Below are 26427 nucleotides of genomic sequence, written 5' to 3' on the forward strand. Positions count from 1 at the left end.
TTCTCCATTTGCCAGTTTATTTCTTTCTTACTTGAACTATAATTGTCACGTAACATTTCCATTTCCACACACTTAATAGCTTTGAATATCTTTAATCAAGAAATGCCACTGACAATTAGCGTCTTATGTACGGCACTGCCAAATACTATTACGCACGCGACTGTCAACAAGCTCTCGTGCTTAGTGGTTAAAATACACCGTCACTTTTTAATACCTCAGCAACACCCCACACGTAGCCCACCCGCCCCTGTCCCATCTGAGCCCGGAGCAGTCAGGGTCAGCCCGCCTGATTAGACCAAGGCCCGGCGTGAAGGGACCAGCTGGTGAAGCAGGGGGAAAGGGAAAAAAAAGTCCTGAAGGAATTATTGACCCATCTCAACTCTCACCCCATATCTAGCCGGAGCTGTGACCTGTGAAATTACTGCTCTGCTAGTGAGATTTGTTTCTGAGGGGCTCTATCAGCTTCTCAATGTGCCGTAAAGACAGGTGAGAGGAGAGACAAAGAAAGACGAGAGGGGGAAGACGTAGCCCTAAAAACAAAGCACAAGCAAACGTGTTTTATATTCATACAATAGAACCGCCGGGGCGCATTGTGTAGCTGTTACACCAGGTTTCGCTGATTCGACAGTTGTCCCCTGTCCTGAGATATTGAAGGATTTTGTTGACAGTTACAGCTGAATTTGTTTTGGATTCTGGTTATCCTCATCAGAATCGCCCGTGTCCTGTGATTGCATGTCTGGCTGTCAGGAGTAACACAATATATTTAGCTGCGGCGGCTTTCTTGACAAACCGCAGGAAATCAAAGGTCACCGTTTACATCAAAAAACATTATTTACACAAGCAGACACGGGGACAGCGGGGATGCATATATGCCATTTGGCCTCTGCATATTCATGAGTCTAAAACACATCCAATTAAGTTTATGAATTATTAATATTCATTAGAGAGGCCTATGCATATGCATTTGCTCTTTTGTTGTGGGCCTAAGTGCCACAGAGTGCCATTGTGGGTGGACAGGAAATCTTTTTTCTCTGAGAGTCTTTGGAGAATAGACTTTTTAATGCTTGGAGTTCACAAAGGTCGCTTACTTGGTTTTGAAGTTCAGAAATGGTCTGATGTTTATTTTATTTTATATCATATTAAACAAAGCCAATACAGTTTTATCTGTCCATGAGGAGCTTTTACTTGTGTCTTAAAGTGGGTCAGAATTTTATATAGACATATTGCCTTGGCGGAGGTTGTTTACAGTTAGTATCATATAGTGTGTCAACCGCAAGGCTTGGTTAACAAGGTTGAGACATTAGATGGATACAGAGAGAGAGAGAGAGTCGCGAGATATAAGGAGAGGACGAGAGATGACGATAAGGGGTGGGAGGTTCTGATGAGAGACCCGGATCCACTGATAACCGATTTGCTATCTGCTCCAGAGTCGCTGACATAATCATGTGGCGTAAGCAAGTGGTCATGTCGGGGGGGCTTTTCTACTGAGTCATCAGTGTGTACGGTAATGTGGTGCAGAATTTATATTCACTCAATTTGCATACATAACGTTACGCTTTTATCAAGACTCACATCTGGTGACAACCCCCTCCAATCTGATGATGTTGGGGTGGTCAAACTGCCCCATGATCGACGCCTCTGACAGGAAGTCCCGCCTCTGCTTGTCCGAGTATCCTGCTTTGAGGCTCTTGATGGCCACGTAGATCTCTCTCTTTCCTTGCACTCGCAGCCGGCCGCTACAGACCTCTCCAAACTCTCCTATTGCACACAAAGGAAACGATTTAATCAATATATCAAGGTGGGGAAAAAAATAGAACTTGTGAGCTAACAGATTTTTCTCCCTTCTCACCTGCTCCTATCACTCTTTCTATGCGGATATTGGAAGCATCAATCTCTTTGGCAAAGTCCCGTACAGCCTGGTTGGGGTCTTCATAGGTGTGAGGATGAATGTAGGTTCTGCTTCCTGGCAGCTTCACTGTAGGAACATAATAGAACATGTGAAAAACGCACTGTAGTGTACTGTAGCTACAGTATTCATACTGTAGTACGTCTAACTGGTACATTCATATAGTGTGAGAACGTGGGGGCTGTGTTTTGAGTGGCATCCTTAACAGTTACATAATGTGACACCCGAGTACTTTGTATGCATGAAAAATGATACAACATTTTAACAGGAACCCATAAGGTGCGACATTCTGCCGGCAAATGTGGATTTTCAACAGTGTGAAGAACTAAACCAGTAAAAGTGAGCTGCATGATGTTTCGTGCTTGTTATATATTTGCTTTTATGTCAACAAAATATGCATCATTTATACAAACAAACATAGCAGTCATTTAAATTTGGTGTACACTAGGGCTGAAACAACTAATCGATTAATCGACAACTAATCGATTACTAAAATAGTTGTCAACTATTCCAGTAATCGATTAATCGTTTTCTAGTAAACACAGACTAAAATTGAGCCAAAAAGACATGACAATTATGTATTTTGGATGAAAACCTACTTTGTTTTTTAAAGTTAGGGTCTGCAGTGTTTTGTACATCGTAAATTTCATAAATATCTGTCTCGTCCAATCAAAGCAGAATTAGCATAAAGAGCCTCCTACAAACATTTACTTTAAGTTTACTCCATCCGCGTGTCCACAACCCGTGCCACTTTAGCTTTATGTGATAAAAAAATTGAAAAAAATACAATTTCCATGCACCTTTCACAGCCAAACGATTAATCGATTAATCGTAAAAATAATCGGTCGATTAATCGATTACCAAAATAATCGTTAGTTGCAGCCCTAGTGTACACCTGTGTATGTGCAGTCACATACTATGTTGGAATCCTCCATCTGTGTCTTTACACAGGTGGAATACTCATAAAATATTCTAGTCTATGTGAAAATATTTTGATGACTTGTAAATTCTTTAGTGATAGAAATGCAGCACTACTTTTGGTTATTTTCAACATTGATGGATTCAGATGAATTGGTTGAGAAAACGTTACTCTGTTAACTTTGTAACGTTAAATATCTGACCTATTGAGTATTTTTTTAATTGAAACGTGTTGAGTGCGTGATAGCCAGTGTAATGAGCTATTCTATTATTAATACAGTATTTTTCACTTTGATTTACTTATTCTACCTCGACCATGCTGAAACTGCATCTTCTCTTCATCTGGGTCCTGTTTGGCCTTGATGTACCCGCAATGCCTGGAGGGAAAGAAAAAAAAAGAGTAAATTATTGTTGCCAATCTATACGATGCTTTTTGCTCGAGTCTGCATCATGTCTTTTTATCTTGATCTTCCCCTGTTGTCTCTTACTAAGACAAGCCTGGAGCGAATCAACCAACTCCCTTTCTATTCTTCAGCCTGTCACTTCCACACTTCACTCTGCGCTGCTTTATGCCGCGGGTCGAGTGAGGCGTGTGTCCACAGATACTTGTCCAAAGGGCTTTACACATTCGATAAACCACATCTGTGGACCCCTGCGGCCCTTAACCACGGCCTGCAGCGCTATGGCCTGGTCACTCAGCTAATCTGCATGCATAGGTCAGCGATCAAAACCAAAGTATTGACCAATTGATTTCTTTGATACGCTGGCTCCAGGCTGAAAGGAAGTTTTTATTATGAAGGACCAAGAGGAATAAAGAAAATGTGGCGCACCATATGTTCAAGTCTATTTTCTTTCTTTTTGTTGTGAAAGAGGATAATGGCCACAATCAACCATAAAAAATCTCCCTGTCCATGAGATTTATAACCACAGTTTATTTTGTTTTAGTATGTGAGGGTTTTAGTTTGGTTTTATACTGCCATGCCGGGTAGTTGTAACCTTGTAGTTTAAATGTATGATATGAAATTTAAATTTAAATACAGAACTAAGAAAACTCTGAGGAAAAAACAGATTCCCAATTTCTGGTAGATTATTTGTGATGACATTATGAGGTATGCAAAGACTAACTGTCAGAAGTGAGTAATAGACTAAAATAGATTGTAGGCGGTCCCCAATAAAACTACCCACCAGAATCATAACCAGTCATTCCCTTTTGTATTTGCCTAAGTGTGTGATATATCCCCACCATTAATATTCCTCACTCCACTGGCAAATATAAAGGTGAAGCTAATTTAATTAAGGTTTTATATGCAGATTTTATATGCACCTATGTGGTTGTAACTTGTACCAGAGACTGGCTGTTGGCCAAAAGTAATTGGCAGCAATATTAAATAGTGAGTCTCTCCGTTTGGCTTTGTATGAAAAACTGGAAGCACAGTTGGAGTGCAAAACATTGACCCTATTTCACAAAGAAAAAATACATTGCAAGACCTGTACTTAAACTGTGATGTCAAGAAAGCTCTGAATCCTTTATCCTCTCTCAACAATAATGAATCCACTGAACACTTGCTGACCCAGAGAAATCATAGCCAGAATCTTTCAATTGGTACAAAATTGTTAAAATGTCTTTGTTGGACTTCGATAAGATGAGCATTGCTATTTATTACTATTATCTTAAGATGAAACAAATCTGAAAATTGACTTATATTTCTATACAAATGTATGGCACCATTATCAATAATCACCTCTTTAAATATAACAGTCTGAATGAGAAATGCTTTTTGCCTGTCTGTTGGTGGTTAATCCCATGTTGCCTTTCACAGCTGACTGCAGAACCAGACCACGACCAGACGTCAATATGGCGTCTTGGGAATAGACAGCCAGACACCCACGTAGGGACATAAAAGCGGGTGGGGGGGGGATCTGAGTGAGGACTACACCTGGCTCTCAGCTGGGGCCATGGCCACGGGACGATCATTAGACCCCCTGACACACGTGGGACATGTGTCACCGACATATGGGGAATAGGGACTCGGGTGACACCTCTGCACCAAGCGTGATCATCAGAATCTGTGTTTTAGCGCTACGGCTGCATGTGTTAGCGGGTGTCGTCATGGTGCTGGTTTTTACGGGTGGGGTGGGCGTTTGAAGGGGAATGAACACATTTCCATAGTAATTACATAGCGACTCATTTCTCCTCTCCAGTTAGAAGTGTCATGAATCATTAGCGCTGCAGTCTTAAACGTGGCGCGAACCCCTGACACAGCGCTGGCTTTTGTTTTCCCCTCCACAGCTGCGCCTCTGTCTGTCTCGCACATGTATTTTTCTTATTTAGTATCTTTGAAATGGCATGACCTGTAATTTACAATCAGTCCATGGGGTAGCATGTGGAGGACAGGTTACTGGTAGATTACTATGTATTGCATATCTGATCCAATATCGCGAAACAGAAAGAATATCTCAAAAGCCAACATGTGTTGAATCTTTAGTTCAAGGTGTATCAGAGGTATGTGCCTCCCAGCTCCCAATATGTTCCCCATATTAATAATTAGGGATGCACCGATACCACTTTTTCTAAAACCGATACGAGTACGAGTACTTGGATTTAAGTACTTGCCGATAGCAAATATCGATACGAGTACAAGGCATTTTCTTCAACTGATTTTGTCACAGCAGGTTGGTTAGTAATTAGTTGATTTACTCAATTACATTTCCTTAAGTAAAGGAGGCGACACATTTAAGAGCAGTTATATTAGAATTGTGCTGATACCATTTATTTTATTTTCATTCAATATATTTTTATTGCACTGTCCATCATAGACAGAAAAGCCCATGTATGTAGCCCATGTAGCCTGTATGTTGTAAACACTGCAGACTCCACGCTGCAGCACTAACAACATTAAGCTCTGGTTAAATCCAGCACAGACTCTGATTTCTCTCCTCAGCTGAGAGGTGCGCCTCGTAGGTGCGCTGGCCGCACGTCAAATGGTATCGGTTTCTGGTATCGGGACCTCATGAATGAGTACGAGTATGAGTACAAGCATGTGGTATCGGCCCGATACCCGATACTGGTATCGGTATTGGTGCATCCCTATTTATAATAAACAAATGCTTTATTAAGCTACTTTAACCTCTGAGTCCACACTTTCTCCAGTTTGGCATTACCCAAATCTAAAAGCTTCTTGAACAAAGCACCAAAATAGCGAGGATGAAAACGCAACAAAAATGTAGCAAAAGAGCGACAAAAGTAACAGGAAGAAAGCAACAAAAAAGTGACAAAAACAACAACAAAGCAGTGACTAAAGAGCGAGAAAAACGTGCCCGAAAAGTAACAATAACACGACAAAAAGTGACAAAAACATGACGAAAGCGCTTTAAAAATGTGACAAAACCATGCCAACCAGTTTTCTTTCAAATGAGGCATTACAATGTTGGTCTCCAGTTGAGAAGCTTTTAGATTTGGGCAAAGTCGGACGGGAGATAATGGGCTCTCAAGGCGGGGGGTACGATTGTTTTGTACATTATCTGTGAAGTGACTCCATTTTCCACAGTTAATGAAAACGGGACATTACATTGATTAGATTTATAGATTTCTATAGCCCTATTATACTTTTATAGTCATTCATTACTCATTACATATTATATCTATTACCACTTAGCCGTTAAATGCCACTTGTATGCTGGGATCATTGATTTGCATCCCATGTTGCTTTACATTGACAAGCATCCTATTCATCTGCCATCAACTATGATACTTTGTACTGCCTTGCTGCGCTGTGAAGTCGGACCTTTCTCTCGTCATTAGAAGACCACTGTTGCATTGAGCTACCATCACGGCGCTCTTTTCCTCCTCTATTTCCACACACATTGGGCAAAAACACATGTGCAAATCGAACCCAGCTATATCAGTCTCACTTTCTCCTTCTTTATTCTGTTCCACTTGAGCGCGGACAACAGGCGATCCCCGTCCTCCAAAGCCACACACTCCACATTTGCATATCAATTTACTTTTTAATATAAGACTCTGTCACTCGAGACCCATTTGTCATTCCACCTTCATAGAGCTCCATATCCATATATTACCGCAGCCCCCCCCCCCCCCCCCCCACACACACACACACACATACTTCCCGGTCATTTCCCATTCTGTTTCCCATTGCCCTTTATCTCTCCTGGGGTGTTATATCCAGCGTTAATCCTTGCTTTAACTTAAATCATTTTTGTCCAATGGCCCACAATCCACATATGCCATGTTCCTCTGCTCTTTCTGTACAATGGCATGGCTCCTCTTAATAACAACACGTCCCTTCTCAAATCTTCATATAGTCCATAGAGCCAAAAAGGAACAACAACAAAAAGATGTCAGACATACAGAGTCAAAAATCAGGGGAACTTTAACATTGTAAACACGATTTACAACACCAGTATGCACCAAAAACTGGCAAAAACTTGTTTACCATAATAAATCCTTTTCGTAGACCGTCTGGAGGTAAAACAAGTGTCAATGGGATGATTGGAGGGTCTTTCATCTCCCTCTGGTGTCTCTAGCCAGAAAATCACAATTGCAACTAGCCTGAATCTGGGTCGGAGCCACCAATACACACACACCAATGGAATCACGAAGAAGAAGCTAACAGGCTAACAGGCAAAGCTAACTGCAGGCTAGCGTCACGTAAACAGTATTTACAGCCAAGTTTGAGTGAAAAAAATGATCTCCATTGTGTAATTGGATGAACAATATCCCTCTCTCCCTTTGTCTTTTCTGTCAGCGTAGTATTTACTCTCACGGACAATTAGTGAGTAAAAAAACGTGAAATGCTACGACACCTGCAGTGACGCTTATGGCCTCTAGGGGCATGAGTTACTTTCTTTGAGTTCTGCTTTGAGACAACACTCAAGATATTTCCTAACATTGACTTTTTAAGAGCTAGTAACAATTTGCAAGAAAACCATTCCCTCTGAGTCTATATTGAACACAATGACAACACATTTGTACCAAAGTGGTACAGCGGTGCCATTATGGGATCCACTGTTACCAAAGTAGGCTTTTGAGAAATGTAGAAAAGTGAAAATAACAGGGCACGTAAGATCACTCACACAGACAGAATATTGTATCTCCTCTCCCTTTCTTTCCACTGCACTTTCTGAGGGCTAATGAAATTGAAAAAAAAAAAAAAAATCACTACATCATTAGTCACCCTTGCTCCACAACACAATAAAATGACACCCGGCGCCCCGCTGTGCCCATCTCTTCTGCTCATTACTAATATTAATGGCTATTTCATTTAATGTTAAGCCATTTAATAATATATAATTACTGCAACAGAAATCAATGCTTTGAAATCATTCCATGTTATTAAAGCACGCTGCAAAAACAAAAAAAACAGTCTGGACGCTAATAAGGTCCGTGGTTTTTGTAAATGCTGATAATTAATTTCGGGTGGGGGTGCGGTGCGAGCGAGTGAATGAATGCGACGCCATCTTACATTTTGGGTACAGCACTACCACGTGACCATGAGCGGGAATGATTAGCCGCAGAGTTACGACTAGTAAATCTGTCTTTGTTTCATTAGGAGGCTGTTTGGAAACATTTCATTCAGAGCGTCCCGTTACCGCCGCTGATAATAAAGAGGGAAAGAGAAAAAAGCCATAAAGAATCAAATAGGAGAGGTACATAAATGGTGCAACGTAGAAGTTTTTTTTTTTTTTTTTTTACGACCTGGCAAAAAGGTCACGAGGAAACAAGGGAAGGAAGCAAAGGAGCGTGTCTAGTGTAATTAACTCGAGTGTATCTATATATTTGCTAATAGCGAGGCGTGAAACCAATCAGCGTAATGACTGGACTTGATTAGGCCGCGGTGCTAACATGTGCCATAAAGTTTGAAAAGGCAACAAAAAGTGTGCATGTGGTGTTTACAGGACATTAGACGAATCCCAAGGAAACATCTGTGCATTTGCATAAATCCTTGGCAAATATTCTCGCACCTGAAGCGACGCCCGGCCATTACTGCATTGTTTTGTATAAGCTACTTTTCCAGGCGTTTCTGCAGACAAAGCTCGATTCGGATACACCCCGCAGCTTAGCGACTTTAATTGAAAGTAGCGGCCCATAAGCGACACATACAAAAGTGTCTAATAGCATTACACACGTTATTGTCATGTGCACGAGCCGCCTTTGTGTCACTGTTTTGGCTGCGAAGGCATTATTACTGTTATTATCAAGCAAACTACCCAGAAACCACCCACAGGGATATGTTGGATCAGTCCTGTCTCTCGCGAATTCAGCCCAACTTCCATTTGGCGAGTCATTTGGCAAGACGCCGGCCATTGTTTGTGTTTTCCACTTTTTATTTCGGCATTATTCAAAATATAATCCATTATGCTGTTCAGTTTTCACCCTCTTTCAGAACAAGTTTGACTGGATTTCTGAATAAATTTAATACAGATTGGCACCATCAATTGTTGTTGCAGATATTTTCCCTTTTGCCGCCTGTAGGTTAGTTTAAGCACATTGCACAATGCGGTTATTGTCTGCATGTCTAACTTCACACTATTATTGTGAACATGTTTGAGCAGCTTTTAGACTTTCAAGAGGTGTAAATCTGAGCTTAAGTCCAAGGCTTTTGAAGAAAACCGATCAATCATAATTATTTTTTTAAAGTGCACTTTCTAGTTTGTTGACTTTAGTTATTTAATTCCTTTTAACCAACAGATTTACAAGGAAAACACATAATATAATGGGTGTACAAATACATGATTTGCTCAGAGTCTGAATTATTTATGCAATGGCTCTTGCCCAGTGGCTTGTGACCAAAAGGACCATTTCTGTGGGCCAAGAGTGACTGTTTTTGATTGTCAGCCTTATCAATTATTAAATCAACAGAAGTATGTGGCATACCCCAATGTAATATTTAGAAAACATAATATGATGAGCATATTTTTCAAAGAAAAAAAGCTGAATAAAGCATTATTTGGGTTGTGCCAGGATAAAGAGTGAATAAAATCAAAGTTAAGAACCGATGATTTAAATAGCTTTATGCTAGAACAACACCCAGCTATTTTATGAAGAGAACAGAAAATAAGGCTCTTTTACTGTCAACAACCCTGATATCACAAAAATGTCAGCTAAAATCCTAAAAGAAATGTTCCGAATCTCTAACACGTTTTTAATGTTTTCATTAGTGTGCCATCTTGCATTGATGTTATCTTGTTGCTATTGTGTTTTACTAGCTCTTGTTGTCTCCAAATAGTAAACAGAAATAGGGGAAGGGTTTTGCACATTTAACATAAAGTGCCACTTCTTAAAGGTCATTGTGCAGAATATAAATAATGTATTTAAAAAAAAAACAGAGCGCTCTGGAAGTTTGGTGTTCAGGGAGCAAAAACGCATGAGAGAAAATAAATGCTAAAGTTCTCTATTTGCATTATCTAAAAAAACTCTTTATTCCAAGGGGATAATGAATTAAATGCTGGGAGTTTCTTTATCCCAGACATAGTCGAGAAGAGTGCCTTGTTTTCTTTGTTTTTTCTCTTATCAAAATTGTACTAAAGAACAGTTACTATAAACCCCAAAAGCATCCAAAATATCATGCGCTCTTCTACCTTACAGCCGCAGTGCACTAATCTCACAATGAACCATTAGTTACTGTGCACAGAAGCCCTTTACAATGCTTTATTCAGTTCCTGTTCCAAACAAAAAGGAGCATTTGTTTGATTTCATTCCAGCCTCTCATTACCTTTTTCTCATTGCTTGTTCTTTTCACCACATCTTTCATCAAATGTCGTCATTACAATGCTCTTCTCTCAATGCAGTCATTAAGTTTTAAGAATAACCTTAGGCTGCAACAGATGCTACCTCTGCTAACATGTATCGACAAGACATTTTAAGGCAAAACGGCTCCCTTTTCTTTTAGTTGATGTTCCTCCCAACTCTGAAGACGTCTCACTTTCCTGGATGTCTTACTCTGTGCCTTTGTTGTGCTCAACTTAAACAGCCCTTGTTCACGCTGTACAAAAGCAAGCTTTGTAATGCCTAAGTCTTTGTCTTTATGGAAAACTAATGAGAAACTATCTTTCATTTTCAATTAAAGACTCTGTTTTGATTTTAGGATTTCCAGACATTTCCATTAACAGATTGTGGCCCTGACCTCCTGTTGGATGTCTCAGAATTAGACAGCAGATGTAAGTCTACAAAGAGATGCAGCAGATGAGAGGGAATAACATGAACAGGACAGCTTCACACCCTCTTCACACCCCCAAAAAAAAGTAGTAATGTTTTTTTTGCATTTTACTTGATATGTATTTTACTTGACTTGTATATTTAAAAAGTCGCTATGTACAAAGGATGTACTGTATTAACCATGTTTCACACACATAACTGAAATCTATATATTTACAATTACAATTAGTTTAAACAGACAGTCACTCACAATTTATTCAAAGCACTAACCACTCTGCCACTATGTCCACATCAAGGAGATAAAAGAGTCTTATATAAAAAAAGATTTAAACTTTCAGTCCTTCTTGTAAAGGTCAAACTGATACGCTTGCATTGAATCTACTTATGCTTTGTAGCAATCACATTGATATTAATTTATAGAAGAGATCTATTCATACGTACTTGCAAACAATTATAACATTAGTCAAAACTAAATACAGCACTTTGTTGTTGGAGAGTGATTGGCTAAAGGGAGGTCTTGATCCGGTCTGCACCTGAGCATGCTGCATGAATCATTCAAACAGGAGCCATTACAGATGGATATTAATCACATTCATTTCACATCAAACAATTAATATAACTGGTAACAATTAAAAACTGCTCTGGCTTGATGTAGAAGTTGTTTATTTGTCCATGTGTTGTTATTTTTAAGCCCACCCACAGTTTTGTCCATGCAGACAGCCCACAGAGCACCACAGCACATGCTTTTGGTTGCCTGTCATGCTATCCATTGGTTGCCTGGCCTGCCACACTACATGCTTTTTCATACAGATATTTCAAAGACATATGGTCTGGGAGCAAGCAAGATCTCAACGATTTCCCGGTGGGCGTGATTGACAGACGGCATCAACCAATCAGAGCAACACTAGATACGTTGCAGCAACAAGCAGCAAGAAGCCTTTCCAAAAACATCCTTATTTACGAGGAACCCTTCAAACGCTGTTTCTTGCTCCGGTTTTAGGGATAACATTTTTTTTCAAATGATTTAAAACAGACAAAAGAGCAGAAGAAAACATTGCATCACTCGGCGCGCACGCCATCTCTATGGTTTTGGTAGAGTGTGGTGACGGCTTCCGCCTCTTGGGGGAATGAAGTCCCGCCTCTCGGTGCGTGATTGGACCGCTGTCCAGACAGTTCTTCTTGTAAACAGAAAGGAGTGTCTGGCAGGCCAGGCAAATCCATTGGTAAAACTAGTGGACGATTCCAGCATGGCTTTATTATTGTTTTGCCATTTTAAAGCAGTAACATAATCTACCATTAAGGTCTTATTGCTTGTATTTGTTACATTTCGGTTCCATTAGAGAAAAAAAACAGTTCTGAAGTTATAGATGCAAATGGTGTCACCCAAAAACACATTATAAACCAAGGAAGACGCATACACAGCAGTCTGGCATCCTCCCAAAGCCTCCAGCTATTACAAAGACTCAGTATCGTTAGACAGCAGACAAAAGCATCCGAAGACACAGATGCTGTGAGGCAGAAGCTGCAACGTGTTTCACAAGGAACAAGAGGAGAGCACTTTTTGAGTGAAAGGCCATCTGCCGGATCCATCATAATGCCAGTCCTTAGCTTGCACCTGCCAAGTCTCAGCCCAGGGACGGACAAACTTCTAACGCGCACATTGCCAGCTATGGCACTCGCTTGCAGGGCAATAATGACGACCGTGTGGCTGTAACTAGAGTGATTTGTCAGTGGCGTACAGCGTCTGAAGAGGTTTTTGATGTTTTTGAGTGTTTTCCCTCCTGCGGTAACAATAGCATAACAGTGGTGTAGTAAAAGCACACAGGACAGAGTAGAGAGGCACCGCAAATCAGGCCGTTTATGAGGTGGAGCTGTTTGGGATCCCGCCAACACCCAGGCAAAGTGGATGTAAAACCAGCAAGAAAATTGCAAGAGAGCATAATGTTGACGCAGAAAGAGCACTTTTGTGATTGTTGGGGAATTGTTAGACCACAAAACGGCATGCTTTGCATGGGCTTTTGACTTGCGAGTAGCAAAATAAAGTATATTTCTTCAGATATCAAATTTGTTTGAGCCAAAACAACTGTGCATAATAAAAACAAAATCTTATTTCAAATTAACGTGTCCCACTGCAGGTGTAGTTATGTTTAGTGTTGGTCAAATGCCTTAAGCTCTCAATTTTACTGTACAGCTTTCATTTGGCCTCTTCTCAAAATCATCAAGCTCCATCTTACCAAAGTTAAAGATAAAATATCTAACTACAAGACAACCATCCGGCTGTTGGACAACGATTAAAAGTGCTGACGTTTGAACAAAAATGTCTTTGAAATGTCCAGTGGGAAAGTTCAATAAGGCCAAACTCACTCATTGTCAATTTCCTTCCTGAATCTCATTAGGATTCACATCGAGGGCAAATGCATCTCATATTAGATATGTTACACCAGTCGGGGCTCTGAATTGTGCCGCAAATTCTCATCCAAAAGTAAATTTCGGGAACAGTACAGGAAATGAAAGGCAGACAGACACGTTAGAGAGCGGGGAAGGAGGGAGCGAAATGAGAACATGTTGAGAAAAATGGATTCTCGTGTGATTGACGGATAAGACGGCAGCTGTGATAGATGAAGAAAAGGAGGCGAGGGCTCTACTAGACAGAAAAAACACATCCTGATATATGATTTTTTTTTTTTTGGGTCTTTTAAATTCCTCCGAAACCATACCGAATAACACTTGTGTTGCATATGACGGTGCAATCGGCCACACGCCATCTTCCCTCCTCGCTCTTTTCATCTTTTTCACAGCTCCTTTCTTCAGCATTTCTATCTTCCACTCAAGCATCTCTATCACTGTCTCCATCATCACCTCCTCCTCTAGTATCTATACCATCCCGTCATCATCATTGCCTTTGATTCTCGCTCTAGTCCCCAGTGCCAAACCACACCACTCCAACCACTCTCACATGTTGTTTAACAGAAACAGCAATCAACTCGGCTTCCTCCCAAGTGCATTCACCTGTATGTGGTATAGACACAAAAGCAACAAGAAGAAAGGCTTGGCTCTTGATGTGTGCACCCTTGTGTAGAAAACAGGCCTACAGTTTCCCCCTCCGGGTTGTTTGAACAGGATTAATTTCGATGTCAATTTAACTATAAAGAACAACTCGGTATCAAAAGTTCAATGGAATATTAAAGGGACTATAGGGAGTTAAAAAAATGTAAAATTAAGTTTTTTCCTCCCCCTACATGTTCCAGCCATGTAGAATGTGTAGAATGAACCCAGACCTGTTCTGCACTGTCACTCAAAAAGGTGTCACTTCGAAGTGCGGTCATGCACGGGCTTAATATCAAAGGTGCAGTTACACATATGGCCTGAGGTGGCCGTAGTGAGCATAAAATGGCCAACACGCATCCAGCCCCTTTAACCTCTTGACCCCCCCCAAACCGGGCACATTTTCTCCAGTTTTACCCAAATCTAAAAGCTTCTCGACTAGAGCATACCAACTGTAGGCCAGGTTAAAACCTCACCTACAAAACTAATCTGAGCTTCTTCCTCATTATTATTGTCACGTTTTCATCCTTTGTGGTTGTGTTTTCATCACATTTTGTGGCTTGATCACTGTTGCATAACACATGTGGCAAAAAAAAAAAAAAACACAACAGAAATGTGGCAAAAAAGCATTGAACAAAAGCAACAAAAACTTGATAGTAACAAAACTACAACTACTACTACTACTACAACTTGAAAACAAAAACAAGAAGCTTACATGAGTTTGTAGGTCTTTCAAGTGACACGTTACATAGAACATATCTCAGTATGGAAAAACGTTGGCCTGTTCCTTTAAGGTGGGAGTTAAGGGGTAAATACTTTGACCCTTGCATGTGAAATCTAGTTACTACTTAAAAACCTGCTCAGTCAAGTGTCTGCCACTATGGGACGATATGCTTAACAGGTTGTTTTGTCGGCATATATGTTGAGGCTTATACGGCAATTCCCCACTGATTAAAAACTCACAACACACAACAGTCACTTGTGCGGCAGGGAGGACAGTCTCTGCTGATTACATCCCTCCGAGTCAATAGTGAATAGAGCACTCAGCCTGATAAGCAATCACCTGAATCAATACTAATGTTTTTAGCCTGCCTGCATTAGGGAGTGTGTGTGTGTGTAGTTTTTAACATGTGGCTAATCTAGTCCTGGGCCCATTGTAGACAAACAGTTACAGCGGCAGTGAATTACACAGGCTGTCGTCCCCTTCCAAAGAGCTTCAGCGGCCTTTCATCTTCTCACAACAATCTGTATTCTTTTTTATTCCCCTCTCTGCCTCTCATCTCCGCCGCCACTTTGGCCTCTTTTTTTTTTTTTTTTTAGATACACAGCATTAACCTTCAAAGAGACGCATTATAGAGGGGCTGCCACGTACAAAACAGCGCAAGCTTTGGTTCATCTAGCAGCGTATAAAATGTCAAAGTGGAGAGATTTTTCTTTCAGTAAAACATACAGCAAATCAGTGACATTCGTAATTCATCCTATTAGTGTGCGCGGTTCGCTGGAGCCTGTACTCACCACGCGGTCTGTGCTTATACCTTAAAAGTGGGGTCTGTGCTTTGTTTGGAGTTACTCTGAGTTCATGCTATTTATTAATTTACATTTTACGGATGCTTGCTTCAAGTTTACAAGCACTAAAGAGAACTGAAGGGCTTCTCATTTTGGGCTTATGCTGCATGAATGACTAATAATTAGCAACGCTTGTAAACAGCCTTCCCTGATTTAAAGATGAGCTGATGATGCCCCAAAAATACAAATACAATTCCATGCAATTTGAAATTATATTATATATATTTTTAAGTATAAACCACTATATCTAAAAGTAGCGGCGAGACTATTTATTTCCGGTACGACAAACACTACATCTGACTTCCCTTTCCACTAAGCCGCTGCACTCAAAATTCACTTTCTCTATAATTGTCTTAACTCCTGACCTTCCTCTACATGACCAATAAGATTATACCTGTCAGTGTCTGAACCTCAAAGTGACCCTGGTCCGCCATTGGCTCTCCGACTTGTCGTATCCGGAGAATGATATGAGGACTCGAGCTCTCCTAGCTTCTTTTTTTATTACCAAGGTATTTTTGGTCTGAAGTCGTACCTCATTTTGAATTCCACAGACTAGAATTAATATTTCATAAATTCATAATTTCTTTCCTGCAGCTCTTGATAAAAATGAAGTTGCGCTCGGTGAACACGAGAGTAAGGCATTGATCATAAGAACTTTTCAACTGTGCAATCGACAATGCAGGAAATTCTGCCTTAAGTAAAGCTACTGTTTTATGCATTGCACCACATCAAGTTGTGTCATAAGAAAACAAGACATTTTGAAAAAGTTTCACTATAACAATGTTAAAAAATGCATTCACTGTACTTGTTTTAGAGCTTACCTTCCACTGACAACAAAACAGGTCACCAGGAAGATGAGTAGCACAATGCCCCCAGCAATAGACACAGCGAGGATCGTGGACTGATTTGGATCCCCAATGGCCAGGACATCTATAAGTGAGAAAGAAAGAGGGATATAATTACCTTAAATACTAAGGAAAGACTATGAGAAGGGAGCAGAAGCTTGTGGCAGATGATTGCAATTGAAATAAAAGATACAATTAGAGAGAAGGAACAAAAATGAGCTGAGGAAGTGGACTGAATAGCAAGTACGGCTCTTGATGAAAAGCCCTCTCAGTTTTGGTGTGTATTGCCTCTGAGAGCTGACGTGAAACACGTTCCCCGTTCGGCCTCGCTGTCCGAATGGATATGTTAACATTGCACATAACAAGGCTTACTGCCGAGAACTTTCTGCAAAGACACATTGATTTTTACGCCACACCGATCGAGCCATTACTCAAAACAAATACCCCATTTATCTGGCTTAGCTAAGCATGAGCGGACGCGTGTGCCTGTGTGTGTATATATCCCAATGTGAAGAAGCCAGTGAATGCCCTGAGGCTGCCACAGATAAACATTGATCTCCTATTACATTTACCAGCACGCGCACACACACTTCTATAGGGATCGATAGCATTGATCAGAATAGATAACCTTCATATGATTGCTGGCAGGGCGGCTGGCACAAAATACAGTATGAACTTGACAGTGGAGCAGGTGTTATATACATGGGACACATCATTTTCCCCCTGTTATTACTTAATCGGCAGTAGGACATACTAAATGGTAAAATCTTTATTCGTACTCTTTAAAGGGACTAGATGGAAGTTGCCATTTTTTTTACTTGCCACCTCAGGTCTTACGCGTAACTGCAGTCTCTCTGTTTAGCTCGTGCAGGACAATAGAGATAGTTGGTCTGGGCTCATTCTACACATTAGGACATTGGTGTGTAAAATACATCTTTTGAGAACAGGTTCACTAGCTAGGAATTTTTCTCGGTACACTTGAACACAGAATTTAGATAAAAATAAGCTATGAAAGACTATAAGGGTATGCATAAAGAATATTAAAATAAATAAATACTAAAAAAAAAGTAAAGTATGATAGGACAACAACAATTTGACATAGAACTACAGCAGTACTGTATTCATAGATGTGCAGGTATATTAAGTGTTAGCAGCAGATATGAGTGTGGACAGACCACATAATGCAATAGAGCAGTGCAAATGGCTGGAACAGGTTATTATAGTCATGAGTCTGATATAGAGTTATTTGATCTTGTTACCGTTCATGAGTCTGATGGCGGAGGGGAAAAAACTGTTCAAGTGGCAGGAGGTGTGGGTCTGGATAGACCGTAGCCTCCTGCCTGAGGGGAGGGGCATTGTTTGTTCCTGTCAAATATTGACGGATACAGCCACGTTTTTCACCATAACTTCTGCTCTAATTGTCCTTACTCTAATTGTCCTTTTAGCAACACACTTGTTTCGGTTACAAAGAAGGCCCGAGTAAAGCAATGTAAAGTGAGCAGAAACTCCTCACTTCTTCAAAGCCAGAGAGCGAACCCTCACCCACCATGCGCCCACAGAAATATGTCCTTTTAACTGCTGTGATTGATTATTGGGTGATAGTCTAATGTATATGTTTTACGCTCCAATAGGCAACTAAAATAAATCCAGCACTTTTATGTACGTTAAATGATTACCCCTACTGTCTTTTAGTGTGAGAATCAATGCTCTCTTTAGCGCCGTACAACAGGCCTCTCCAGAAGAAAACATGACACAATAATGAAACGGGTGTGACAGAATACAAAGGCAATAGAGACGGTTAACAGAGGGTCTCGACATAACAAGACAGAGGTACAACACCAGCAGTTTGTGAAACATTTCCCACTATAACCGAAAATGGAAAGATCATTACTCCATGGCGGCAGCTACTGTTAGAGAGTGAGGGAGCAATTTGCAGTGTAATGTTTCCAGCATCAGAGCAATTTCTGCACTTTTTATGTTACTTAGGACCCAGTGTCATATTGATTTATGTATTTTATTCCTGCTTAGTGTTGTTTTGACAAAAATGTGACACTGTGACAGTACATTGAAGGTGGAAGTATTGGAGTTCAGTGTATTGAAGAGCCTATGTTACTTTGTTAGAACTCTACAGTGTTCACAGAATAGCCATTGCTACTAATTAGTTAGAAAATACTCAAAATGATTCAGACACTTTGATGAATGACTCTGCGCCTAGTTTTAGTATCTAGCCCAAAATTCATGGCCAGTGATATTGTGTGGTGAAAGGACAAAAAGTGAAAATTATGTCCAGAGAATTTATGAAAACATAAAATAACATTGTTCTACATTATCATCTTTCAATAGTAAAATGTAAATGAGTTTCTGGGCTGATATAAAGGCTATTTTCTGCCAGTGAACTCTTTAATCTGCAGCAGGAATACATTAAGCCAGATACAATCACTCATCTTTCCCCTTGTTGTTGACCTTCAGCAACCAATTTATGTTGCATTCATTTTGTGAGCATCACAGCTAACACACTGGCATGCAAACTATTTCTATCTATCCTGTCAGGCGCGTGCTTTATTGTTTGTTCCGGACTAAAAGCCACTGGGGAGTGAAATAAAGGGACAGAATCAGCGTACCTTCGTGACTCGTCTCGAGCTCGATCTCTCCCCCGTAGCTGCCGTAGCCCCCGTCGGTGCGCGCCCTGACCCTGAACACGTAGGTGGTCCCCGGTTTGAGACCGTCCACTGTCATCATGTTGGAGCGAGTTTTCAGAACAGTGTAGTTCTGCTCACGCTGGTTCTGCAAGAAGGAAAGACCACTTAGTATGCAAGAAATTGTCTGGGGTCAAATAATATTTTTGCAGAAATTTGCAATAGCAGAAGTGATAAAATATGATGGGTTTGCGTTCTTTGTGGGTGTTTGTGCCTGGGTGGCGAACGCTCGCAAAAGTGAAAAATGGTGCATTAAAAAACAAAACTGTAAACAAAATGAAATAATGGAATTTTAACCATGTATTTAAATGTATATTTTTTAAACTAAACCTGCATCTATATAACCGTTAATCTGGGGCATTTTTGGGCATAATACAGTACTGTCCGGACTATACGTCGCTTCGGAGTCTAAGACGCACCAGCCAAATAATACATAATGAAGAACAAAAAACAAATATATGTTGCTCCGGAGTACAAGTCACACCAGCTAAAAAAATGCATTATGAAGAACAAAAAAACATATAAATCGCTCCGGAGTATAAGTCGCACCAGCCAAAAAATGTATAATGAAGAATTAAGAAACACATAAGTAGCACCAGCCACCCTGGTGCACCGTTGACAAGCCTCTCCGGGCGGCATGTTGTTCAAGATTTGCGAACTCGTTTCTCTAGCTTTGACCATCGAGCTTTTAGCACGTAATTAGGTTCTTTTTCTCTTTTCTTTATTGCAGTAAGAGTAACCTCCGCTTTTCGCCAATCCCTCACAAGATTCTCGCTCACTCCAAACCTTTCCTCTACTCGATTACCGTTTTCGGCTGCATTTCACTACTTGCAGCTTGTAATCTGCAGATTTTCTTTTTGGGGGCATTTGTGTTCAGTCTTAGCAGATACTGGTACACAAGCCTCGAGTGCCCTCTAACGGCTGTCAGCTGTGAAATTTTATATTTTGATATATAAGTCGCACCTCAGTATAAGTCGTACCCCCAACCAAACTATGATAGAAAGTGCGAATTGAGTTGCCTTGTGTACGAAATCCGCGATATAAATAAAGTTGCCTTGCCTTGCAACTTATAGTCTGGAAAATACGGGAAGATTCAGCCTGTTATTGCTCAAAGCTGCAAACCAAATTTGGGTTGTTTTGTACATATCTGGTAAACATTTTTCACAGTACATCTGAAGCCTAATTATTGTTTTCCTTTGAGAGAATACTGTGACATGTGCCATAAAAGTTGTAGTAAAATAGCCTATTTGAATTACTTTTTTGGAAAGAAGCAAAAAGGCACGACATGTTGAAAACAAGGAGGGCCAGATCTTGTGGTTCATGGCGCAGGCTGTAGAGAAGACGAGTGCGCAGACGGGTGGCGCTCCTTGCAATCTTCAGTGTCATACCTGGCGCAAAAAGTGGGCAGGACAGGAGGGGGGGACAGACTCGCATTGCGATATTGTGGTGCCGCCCCCTCCCCATACTTTCCCCAGACCTGCGGAAGGCGGTGGGTTGCGAGGGGGGGTTCTCTTGTACACGCGTAACATGCGTGATGCAGCGTGCAATGTTTAATAAAGATTAAAGAAATTGCGTGAAGCCACTCGCTGCAGATTAAAGATGAGCGGGCGGGGAAGGAGAGGCAGCAGCCTCGCGTTTGACACCGTTTGAATGCGCAAAGTTACGAAATGTACAGGATTTAATTGATCAGATGACATATTAGCTGCAGATGAGTTGAAGAGTAATGCAGCAGTTGCAAGAAAACTGTAGCGTATTGGAACATTTGCGCTACAGCTGCAGGATTCTTGGAGCGGCTGAATTGGTTAAAAAAAAAAAAAAAGTTGCAATGCTCCCTGTAAAATGTGCTTCTTTCTTTTGGACTAAGCTGTGGCTACACAAGGAGCATCATCAGGAGGTAAAGACTGACACACGATGGAAATGTCTCATTAAAACGCAGATTAAATTGGAAGATTGGTGTTGTGGCACTTGAAGGCATGTGTGGTTTATTTATGGAAAACTGGTGTTGTTTTGGTGTTAGGGGTGTGCGTGTTGATCTACTGTATCAAAGTAAGCCTGCGTGTTAACCTACGCTCAAACAGACTTGTCAAGGCAATTTTGCTTTTGTTTTCAATTTGACATCGATTCTAAGGAAGAAGACAAGGCAAGATCATGCAAGATCGCGCGTGTACCACGCTGCGTTTAGAGTTGCGCACCGACTGCGCCAGTCACAAAATCTGGCCCGGATTGTTGTAAAGGGCTCTACACATAAACGTTGGCTGATTGATTGAACTCTATTGCATATCTACTCTTTGCATTAGAATGAGATAATGATAACTTGTGCGTTTGACCTTCCTGTCGGCCGAGCTCACCACAGACATTTTTCATCTGCTCATGATTGCAGCACTTAGTTATACATGAGCATCTGCGCAGTCCCAATTCTTAGTCTTGCCAAATCTACACTTTGGGGCAATATGTCGCTACTCACCTCCTGCCATGTTTCTTTTCCGACCCCCCAGGTGTGCATGTGTCCAACTGTGCGTGTGGGAGGATGAATAAAGAACAAGTGTGTGTCTGTCCGTAAGCTGATTCCCCACAGAGAGCCTGATACACTACCTAATGGAAGCCTCTCTACAATGCGGATTAACACTATTTTACTGCTAATCACCGTCAGCACATACAGGCGGGCTTAATTTCATCACCTTGGCTGTGTTTTACAAGGTTTGTTCGACAGATGTGCGGGTAATTGGCTTGGTGGGAGCAGTAGGGGATGGCTTATGATGGAGATAAAGAATGCGGGAGATACGAATGAAGAACATTTAGTTGTTGTTTTTTTCAATATAGTCATTACTTGGATGCCTCAAGGCCAAGGCAGCCAAAGCGTAGTAAACAAGGCAAAAAATTTAATTGATTGAAGGATGTAACAACTCAGACACTGAACCTTGTGTTTTTGTAATCCCACAAGATAGTTTCAACCAACAGAGATTCGAAATATAAAAGTCTCACCTTCTCGTAATAGATGACCTCATATTCCACTATGGCTCCGTTGGGACGCTCCGGACCTTGCCAGGCCAAAGTCACGCTATCCTTGCTCCGCCTCTCCTTCAACACTACGCTTACTGTATGAAACAAAAATAGAATTATCCACAAAGTCAAAGAAACTTACATCCTCAAAGGACCTCCCTGAACCTCATTATGATCCTGATAAAGTTGTTTGTTTCAACTTTGTTCAAGTGGCTGACTGGCCCCCAGAGTTCTTAGTCTTTATTAAAAATCCTATACGTTCATAACAATCAACAACAATAAATTTAGTGTGTGACAAAGCTGACATTAGGGTTCCAAGTCTGAATAAAGGAGTGGTGGCACTATCAAACTTTTGCTAGCGCATCGATTTGAATGTGAATGATTCACGGCAATGACCTTTAGTCTTTAGTCTTTGAAATATGTTGCTTTTGATTAAAAAATATTTGGACTCTCGTGCACAATAAGTTTTAGTCAGTGTTAAAGCTTCACATCCATTCATTCCTGGCTTGATTTTCAGCAGGTTTTTCGTCAGAGGAATTCTGACTGAGACCCTCTGTCTTCTCACAGCTGTGCCTCTATTTGGTAAGGAGGTGTACGCATAAGGTACATGTGAAGCATGTCCTGCCGTGGCAGCTCATATTAATATTCAGAGATCTAGCACAAGAGGGCATGTGCCGGTGCATTTCAAAGCGTGTTTTATCTGAGCATATAGTGGAGTCAAGAGTGCAACTTGTGACACGTGCGGTCGTAATGAGGTTAACAGTCATGTTCATCACATCCACCCCCCATGAACCACCACCTCCTCCTATTTCACATTCACACTTATTAGCCCTATTAGTCATCAGCAACCTGTCACTCGCTCTTATCCGACACAAATCCCTGCTACGCCACACTAAAGGAAAGATGTACATATCCCCGGGGGTGTCATTTTGTAGGTAAAGACGAATTTCTGAGTGAGGCTAAGCAGTGTTCATGTTCTTTCTGTACCAGTACTTGAACAATAACTGAATTACAATACATGTGCCTTAACTAACAATTGAACAAAATAACATTTATAAGCTCTAACTTAGCAAATTCATGGCTGTTTTGTCTTTAAAATACTTGACTGACAAGATCATAACGTTGACTGAACAATATTGACAATAATGGCAAAGAAAATGCTGCATACCTGTTTGCGAGGTGGTGATGTTGACGACCACTGTTCCCCTGGGCGTGGGGCTCAAGTCGGACACTCCGTTCTGACTCTCCACAGTAAAGCTGTAGTTGGAGTCTGGCTGCAGGTCGCTGATGAGCACAGTGGTGGAGGAGAGGCCAAACTGTCTAGGGATGAAGTGGACACTGCCGCCGCACGGTGAGCACTTCCTGCCATCGCCGGAGCACTTCCTGCAGTGGAGGCTGTAGGTGACATCGCCCCGCCCCCCAGTGTCCCGGGGCGAGGACCACTCCAGGGTCACACACGTCTCATTCACCGTGGAGATGGGGTTTTCAGGGGCAGAGGGAGGACCTGCCGTGATAAAATATATTTTGAAGTGAGACCCAGTACCTTTGAGGTTTTACGTTTACGTGGATTGTCTTTGTCAACAAATGTGCAAGTGCCACACAGTTGATCTTTGAACCATCCTGGGTTATTCTTTACATCGGGTTTTAACTGCGTTGTACATTGGGCCACCTTCTCTTGTTTAAAGTTAATTTAGTGGGATGTGGTCATTGTTCTTTACACACACATTAGCAAATTTGACAAAAGACAACTTTACAAAAGTGTAACCACGGCTGAGTACATGTATAACATATCTGCAGGTCCTTATAAAATGCAACTTGTAAAAAAAACAACAACACAACTTTTGTAAACCATACATCTAGTGTCTATGACTCACTGGAAGAGTAGTGCTAAATATTACATTCAGGCTGGTTAGTCGGGTTACCCACAAAGCTCACACATGCCATGTATGTCATTATGATGGCCACGTCTATAGGAGCTGTTCATATGGAAAAGTGCTGATTATGGCTGGTCCCTGCTGCATGCTGCAGAGCAGGTATCTATGGAAATGTGTCAGTGGATGCCCATTAAGGCTGACATGTCATCAGGCTGGGCTGAGCCTAAGCCCCAGGGGGGCTTGGCAGTGCCTGCAACTTTCCTGATTAGGCCTCCCCATGGCACAGCCCCCAGAAGAATAGAGGAGATGGGGGTTTTCTGGCTATGGGGGCGGAGGCCTGGCTGTGGATAATTGAAGCTGTCACTCAGATATCTGTTGAATAGAGGTTCTCTGATCCTGCTAATACAACCCTTTCCCCTGCTCCATACACGAGGCCACACTTAACTGTCCATCATAATCACAGCTGATTGGCCCTTTATGACACTGGGATATTTCTACTGATAGTCCACTTTTCCCCCGCTGTTCTCGTTCTCAGTCTCATTTCCTTTGTCTGCTGATGCCTAATTCTCCCACCATCTCACCCTAAATGCTTAGGAGAGACGGACTTCGCCCCAACATACTCGAATGAAGCTCTTTCCACTTCATAACACCTGTCACTTCTCACCTGCTACAACAATGAAATAATATACTCTCTTCTTAATCTGATAATGGTTCATCAACCTTTTTTGCTCTCTCTCACTGCAGTGGATTTTTTTTAATATAAAAATATGCTGTCAGATTATGCCCTTCTATGACTTCTAAGACTTATTTTTCTTGAAGACATCATTGAGTATGACTCACGTGTGCAGGCCATGGAGCGTGGGTCACTCTCCGCTCTGTGGTAGCCCTTCTCACAGATGCACTCTGTGGCCTGTTCCAGAGGAGACGAGCTGTGAGGAGGACATTTGGTGCAGTAGGCGTCTGTGGCTGAGGCCTTGTATGTACCGGGTCTGCACGCTGCAAGAAAGATGGAAAAATATGAGTTCAGTATTTCAAAAGTATATTAGCATGAGTAATAATTAAACAGGAAAGAACAATGCTGATCAGTGTTAGAGCACAATATTGTGCAAACTTATATAGGCCTATCAACGCTTCAATCTGTGACTATTCTGCTACAAAGTCAAAATATTAGCAATTATTCTTTTCTACAGCCGTATAAGTATGCCCAGCCATATAAGTACGGCGCGGTGCATTACAGCAACAAGGTCCCTGGACGAGACCTGTCTGTGTGGGATTTGTATGTTCTCCCGTGTCTGTGTATTAGCCCATAGCTACAATCCGGTGTGGCGTGTTTACTGTACCACTCTGTACTTTTACCACTGGGATACTTATAGGACTTGTAATATCAACACTCATGAGTGTCCCACTGTATCTCAGATTCTCCCATCGCTAGCACCCTGTCAATAGCATCATTCTGACAGCTTAACACTGATAATCCTCTAAAATGATGACACATATGCTACTTTGACCTGCTAAAACAGGACTGTATAAACCCATACAAGGTACAGAAGATAACGCCTGTAGCTTGAGCTAAAGTGAGTATAACAGATCCAGCGAGGTCATAAGTCCGTGTCAAGCAGCACCAATGGCAAAAAACAAAGCCTGATCTAATACAACGTGACGTGAAAGACCCGTACGACCAGTCTCACCGCAGGATCGGACCAAACAATAACACAGCAACAGCCGTGCCAATGTTATTCCTCTTATATAAGATCTTGTGGGGAACTCAAATACACCAATAACATAATATGACTAGTGCTTCGGCTGTTACACCGGGTGCGTATTAGTCATTATGTGGAGTCATAAAACTGCGGAGGCAAATGTGTGCCCCTGCTCAACAGCACAGCAACAAAATGGATTGGGGACCAGCGTGATTTCCCTTTTGCATTCCTGGCAGTAAAATGCAATCCAGGCTTCCTCTTTGGTAATCTGAATATAGATTACGCATGTATTTATTTATACATTCATGGGGCTGCTGCTCCTATTCTCATAAGCCCTTTTCCTGCCTCAAGCGGTAAACAATATTATAGTGTGCAAAAGCTAAAGTAAGGAAAATTAGGGTTGCTCAAAAATACAATTGAATATGTGCCTTGGGTGTGGCTGAATACTGGCAGAAAGCTCCAAATACGGCGGAATATGGTAAAATACAGAAGATTAGGCATTTAATTTCCATAAAATGCTTGGTTTGACATTCACGCCAGTAACATATCTTCAATTAGTTCAAACAAAACAGCAAGATGCTTACAATAGGTATATTATTTATGCCTTCATCGCATTCTGTTTTTACTATACAGTGGGTCCAAAAGAATTTCAAATAAAGTTGTATCTGTTTGGTTTACTGAAGCACTTGAGTAACTTTTTG

The 26427-nt window shown here is 41.2% G+C and overlaps 1 protein-coding gene across 2 annotated transcripts in view; it reads right to left on the minus strand.

Annotated features, from left to right (window-relative positions):
- Window positions 1–26427, minus strand: part of LOC306972204 (ephrin type-A receptor 3-like) — an 86460-nt gene that overhangs the window by 13463 nt on the left and 46570 nt on the right. For both annotated transcript variants that reach the window (XM_079568748.1, XM_079568747.1), the window contains exons 6-13: window positions 24867–25022; window positions 23321–23656; window positions 22135–22247; window positions 19078–19240; window positions 16433–16541; window positions 3134–3201; window positions 1850–1975; window positions 1573–1758 (exon numbers count right to left, since the gene is read on the minus strand). In XM_079568748.1, the coding sequence (XP_079424874.1) occupies window positions 1573–1758; window positions 1850–1975; window positions 3134–3201; window positions 16433–16541; window positions 19078–19240; window positions 22135–22247; window positions 23321–23656; window positions 24867–25022 (1257 nt within the window). The remainder of the gene's footprint in view (window positions 1–1572; window positions 1759–1849; window positions 1976–3133; window positions 3202–16432; window positions 16542–19077; window positions 19241–22134; window positions 22248–23320; window positions 23657–24866; window positions 25023–26427) is intronic.

Source organism: Gobius niger (genome assembly GCF_951799975.1).
Source record: "Gobius niger genome assembly, chromosome: 13".
NCBI classification, from domain to species: Eukaryota; Metazoa; Chordata; class Actinopteri; order Gobiiformes; family Gobiidae; genus Gobius; species Gobius niger.